The following is a 6238-nucleotide window of genomic DNA, read 5'->3' on the forward strand; positions in this document are numbered from 1 at the left end:
ATCGATTAATCTATTGACTAATTTATTGTTTAATCTGTCATCTTATTTGTCAATTAATCGATTAATCTATCGGCTAATTTATCGGTTAATCGATTACTCCATCGGCTGCTTTGTCGATTAATCTATCGACAAATTAATCGATTAGTCTATCAATTAATCTATTGACAAATTTGTCGATTCATCGATAAATCTATTGACTGATTTATTGTTTAATCTGTCGTCTTATTTGTCAATTAATCGATTAATCTATCGGCTAATTTATCGGTTAATCGATTACTCCATCGACTGCTTTGTCGATTAATCTATCGACTAATTAATCGATTAGTCTATCGCCTGATTTATCGTTTAACCGATTAATCTGTCAACCAATTTATCGATTAATTGATTGATCTATTGGCAGGATTACCGATTAATCTATCACCTAATGTATCGATTAATCGGTTAATCTATCGCCTAATTTATCGGTTAATCTATCGACTAATTTATCGCAATAATTTTCAACAATTTTACTTACAAACATTTAATTTAACTTGCAACTTTGGCCTTCAGTAGTGTACTATAAAAAAGTATAAATGTAAACAAGCCCTTGACAAAATTTAAAACTAAAAATGTACAAGATTTGTAAACCAACATAACAAAAAAATGAGAATATCAGCAAATACTTTTATTTAGAATAGTGTTGTCACGATACCACAATTATGACTTCGATACGATACCAGACTAAAATACCTCAATACCGACTAATTAACAGCGTCGACGCAGTCGATTGTATCTACCAATCGCGACAGGCCGACAAGAAACCCATTCTAATACTGATAATGAAGATGAATGGAATATGTGGTGGGAAGGGAAGCTCACTTTAAATCATGGGACAAACAATAGCGCAGGGGTAGCTATTTTATTTTCGAAAAATATAAATATTTTCATATTTTATCTGTAGATGAGGTTATAAAAGGTAGACTTTTGTTCATTAAGATTGAGGTTGGAGGAATGGTATTTGTGTTCATGAATGTTTATGCCCCTAATAATGGGTCTGAGAGGATGGAATTTGTTATGAAAAGGAGAAGGATAATTCAGACAGCTGATAGTAATGTGTGTAGTGTTCTGGGAGGAGAATGGAACTGCACCACAGATTTCACAATTGATAGAAATGGTGAAGAGCCATATAGTCAATCAAGCTTGGTGTTGACAAAAGTATTAAATGAATGTGGATGATTAGATGTGTGGAGAATGATCAATAAAAGAGCTAGACCATACACTCTGGTTAAAGTAACTGATAGTAGAGTCAGTGGTGCAAGGGTAGAATATGGAATAATCGAGCGATGAATGCTTCAATTCTGCCTAATGGGTTTTCAGACCATCACATGGTTATTTTTGTTATTTTAATTTTAAAAATATGTCAAAACCCTTAGTGCTAAGTTGTTGCAAGATGTCAATTTCTGTGATTCTGAACTGGAAAATGAGGAAAGATTCATTTGAGAATCTCAATCGGTGGTGGTTAGTTAACATAAGGAGTGTTTGTCTTCTCATATTGGATCAGTGGTGAATGAAAGACTGCAAAGAGATATTGAACTTTTAGAACAGGACGTTTTTAATAACAATGAACTTGTGCGTGATGATGCTCTAAAAAGGAAAAAGAAAGAGCTTGGGACTTTTACACAAGAACAGGTAAAGAAAGAGCTGAGAAGGACAAGATTTTGGTATGGACATTCCTAGCACATATTTTTTCAACCTTGAAAAGAAAAGTACAACGCAAAAGCTAACAGACTTAAGTGTTATTTGGGTTTATTGGTACCGAAGGAGCAGACATACTGCATTCCTGAAAGATCCATAATGGATCCTATTTTTTTATTACGTGATGTTATTGAAGTCAGTCAGTTAAACAATTATGAAATTGGTGTCTCTAGATCAGGAAAAAGCATTTGATAGAGTTGACCGTGGTTATCTCTTATAATGTGTCACAGCATTTTGGTTTTGGTGACAAATTTATTTCATATATTCAATGGTTGTATTCAAATGCATTTGTTCTTGTAAAAGCTGGTGGTGGTTTAAGCGCAAAATTATCAACGAGGCCCTATAAAAAAAAAATTCAATATATCTTCGGTATCTAATTTTACAACATACAAAAATTAGAAAATGCACTATCCAAACTTAAAGGGCTGTAATTCCAGAATGCTTTGGAATATAGACCTATAGAGTTTGGTCTTGTTTTAAAGCAGACACTCTGCAGATTATTGCTGAAGTGAAAGCAATTCAAAATATGAAAGTATGAAAAAATTATGGAAGTTTAAATTTACTGTAAATAAAAAATACTGTACTAAATATTTTTTTATTTTATATAAAATATATATTTTACAAAAATGTTTTAATCTAAAATCACTATAAAATCAACGCCATATGTCTAGCCAAGTTGTGTTGCAAATTTGAAGTTGATATCACAAAAATTGAAGTTCCCATGATATTTTGTTTAGGCGCTGGACCAAAAACAGCCACCGGGTATCATAGAAATTCCAGAGAGATTGCATTTTCCTGTAAATTTCTGTCCAAATGTCAATTCCATCACAAAACGGTCACCAAATATGGAACCTTGAGACACGATATGTGTTTTGTCAAGATTAGAAAGATTTTGATTATAAAGTAGTTAAAATAGATGTTGTAATATGAAACATGAAACCGCCCACTGGGGGAGGAGCCGCTAGAAGAATTTAAAGTACCATTTCCATGGTAACGCAACGTCCAATTTCAAAACAGTTTTCACAGGATGAATTTTGAGTTCGTAAGCTTTCAAATGATACCTTATTTATGATAATTACTAAAATATATGATACAAAAAAAGCGATCAAAAAAAGGAGCGCCAGCGGGACGGTGACAGGTTTAATTAACAAAATGTCAATCTTCATCTTCATAATAGAAGATACAATACAATATCTTTAAAATACAGTACAAAATTCATATTGATAACCAATTGTCACCTTAAAAACGGGGCTTTGTGTGGTAGTGACAGGAACAAGCCATTCTCTGACATATAGAAATATATGGTTATCATTTTAATTTAATCTTTATTTTATTAGTTTATCAACTACGTTAACTCAAACTAATTTAATGTAGCTTAAACTGTGTGCATGGTAGCGGCAAAAGTAATGATTATAAATGTGTCTGGAAAAATAACAAGGAGCCATTTTATTTGTTTATTATTAAACTAGTATTTTCTGAGTCCGTGTCGGCTGCAAAGACTTGACAACGTATTGTGGACGCGCCTTTAGAGAGAAATGCACTTTTCATACGGATTACATAACCAGAGAATATTTGTTTTTGATTTGAATTAGTTTGTTTAAAAGTAGACATTTCAAGCTTTCTATAGGCTAGATGGCTATAGGACGAAAGAAAGCACACGTCCTGTTTGTTTTCTTTATTTTACAAAAGCACAACTATTTACATTTAGTCATTTAGCAGACGCTTTTATCCAAAGCGACTTACAAATGAGAGCAAAAGAAGCAACTAGAGCAGTCAAGGGCAACAGTTTTGTTGTTATTGTGAGTTTACACAAACACAAATAAATGATGTATTGCTCTTATCTGTATGACTGTAAATGATGGAGTATTTTAAGAAGTTGTTTTCGCTGTCAGGAAACGCGCCAGCGCCTTCATGTCATGTAATCGCGCTATACTTCAGCTTACACACTCCACACTAACACTGGGATATGAGCCGAATAATAACACATATTTATCCAGGTTAAAGGGTTAGTTCACCCAAAAATGTAAAATCTGTCATTAATGACTGAGCCTCATGTCGTTGGACACCCGTCAGACCTCCGTTCATCTTCAGACACAAATGAAGATATTTTAGTTGAAATCCGATGGCTCAGAAAGGCCTCCATTGGCTCAATGCACGGTTCACTCTCAAGACCCTTAAAAGGTACTAAAGACGTCGTTACAAAGTCCATCTCACTACAGCGGCTCTACAATAACTTTATGAATCGGCGAGAATAGTTTTTGTGCGCAAAAAAACCCCTAAATAACGACTTATATAGTGATGATGATTTCAAAACACGGCATCATGAAGCTTCGAAGCGTTATGAATCAGTGAGTCGATTCATGATTCGGATCGCGTGTCAAACCGCAAAACTGCTGAAATTTGGCGATCCAAACTGCTGAATCGACTCACTGATTCATAACGCTCTGAACCGCTGATTCGACTCACTGATTCATAACGCTCTGAACCGCTGATTCGACTCACTGATTCATAATGCTCTGAACCGCTGAATCGACTCACTGATTCATAACGCTCTGAACCGCTGAATCGACTCACTGATTCATAACACTTCGAAGCTTCATGAGGCCGTGTTTTGAAATCGTCATATCACTATATAAGTCGTTATTTAGGGTTTTTTTGCGCACAAAAACTATTCTGGTCTTCATAAAGTTATTGTAGAGCCGCTGTAGTGAGATGGACTTTGTAACTTTAGTCTTTAGTGTCTTTTAAGGGTCTTGAGAGTGTAAAGTTGAGCCAATGGAGGCCTTTCAGAGTCATCAGATTTACACTAAAATATCTTCATTTGTGTCTGAAGATGAACGGAGGTCTGACGGGTGTCCAACGACACTTTAAAGGGTTAGTTCACCCAAAAATGAAAATTCTGTCATCATTTACTCACCCTCAAGTTGTTCCAAACCTGTATACATTTCTTTGTTCTTCTGAACACAAAGCAAGATATTTGGAAGAATGTTTGTCACCAAGCAGATAGAGCAACCATTGACTACCATAGTAGGGAAAAAAATACTCTGGTAGTCAATGGTTGGCCTCTGAGCACACCAGTACCTGTTTCTAGAGGAATCAGACAGGGCTGTCCTCTTGTTTTTAAGATGAGTCTTTTTAAACTTCTTGAGGAATGCTTCAGGAAATTTGACGAGGTTTTCTCGGACGAAGTGTTCATTGGGGGGGTTAAAGTATGGGTTTCTGATGAGGAAGAAAGTGTGTTTATTACGTTTTCTGACTGGGAGTGTAACATCAGCAGTGTTGAAGACCTGGAAGAACAAAGGCTTTTGCAAGTACAGATCCTGAAGTTGTGTTTAGGAGTTCAGTGGCTGGAATACTGTAAACAATATCAGGAGTTTTATTGAAATATGGTGTGTTAATTATGTTTTATGCACAGTTTATGATTATTATTTTTGTATAATTATCGATGTGTACATTTGTGGGTTTATATATGTTTTAATTTTAATGTGTAATGGTTGAATAGTAATGTATGAGTTTTGAAATGTAAAAAATTTAAAGAATTATAAACCTCTCTCTCTCTCTGTCTCTCTCTCTCTCTGTCTGTAGTTGGGGACTCACAGTCGTCTATGAAAGTGAGAAACAGGACAAGCAGGAGAGACAGCAGTGGTGAGAAATCAGTGTGTGTGTGTGTGTGTGTGTGTGTGTGTGAGAGACTAGGACAAACAAGGGTAAAGGTTTGTTTAGCCCCTCTAGACACACACACACACACACACACACACACACACACACACACACAGTGTCAGTCTCAGTAAATAATGTTAATATGCCATGACTTTAACCTCTAAAGCAGTGATTCTCAAACGGGTTATGAGTTCCATTCATCCATCATCCACCCATCCACTCTCCCATCCATTCTTCCATCCATCCATTCTCCCATCCATCCATCCATCCACCCATCCACTCTCCCATCCATCCATCCATCCATCCATCCATCCATCCACCCATCCACTCTCCCATCCATCCATCCATCCACCCATCCACTCTCCCATCCATCCATCCACCCATCCACTCTCCCATCCATCCATCCACCCATCCACTCTCCCATCCATCCATCCACCCATCCACTCTCCCATCCATCCATCCACCCATCCACTCTCCCATCCATCCATCCACCCATCCACTCTCCCATCCATCCATCCACCCATCCACTCTCCCATCCATCCACCCATCCACTCTCCCATCCATCCATCCACTCTCCCATCCATCCATCCACTCTCCCATCCATCCACTCTCCCATCCATCCTCCCACCACATCCACTCTCCCATCCATCCATCCACCCATCCACTCTCCCATCCATCCATCCACCCATCCACTCTCCCATCCATCCATCCATCCATCCATCCACTCTCCCATCCATCCATCCACTCTCCCATCCATCCATCCACTCTCCCATCCATCCACTCTCCCATCCATCCATCCACCCATCCACTCTCCCATCCATCCATCCATCCATCCACTCTCCCA

General features: G+C 37.4%; 1 protein-coding gene across 6 annotated transcripts in view; it reads left to right on the top strand.

Annotated features, from left to right (window-relative positions):
- The window catches only part of arap1 (ArfGAP with RhoGAP domain, ankyrin repeat and PH domain 1), a 92014-nt gene extending 86574 nt beyond the window's left edge, over positions 1-5440 (top strand). For 4 of the 6 annotated variants that reach the window (XM_079823434.1, XM_079823435.1, XM_079823436.1 and 1 more), the window contains exon 30: positions 5320-5440. In XM_079823434.1, coding sequence (XP_079679560.1) covers positions 5320-5383 — 64 coding nt within the window. In that variant the 3' untranslated portion in view covers positions 5384-5440. The remainder of the gene's footprint in view (positions 1-5319) is intronic. The other 2 variants (XR_013817038.1, XR_013817039.1) reach the window with 2 other exon arrangements.
- The last annotated feature ends 798 nt before the right edge of the window (positions 5441-6238 follow it).

The sequence above is a fragment of the Gobio gobio genome (assembly GCF_949357685.1).
Source record: "Gobio gobio genome assembly, chromosome: 8".
Lineage (NCBI taxonomy): Eukaryota > Metazoa > Chordata > Actinopteri > Cypriniformes > Gobionidae > Gobio > Gobio gobio.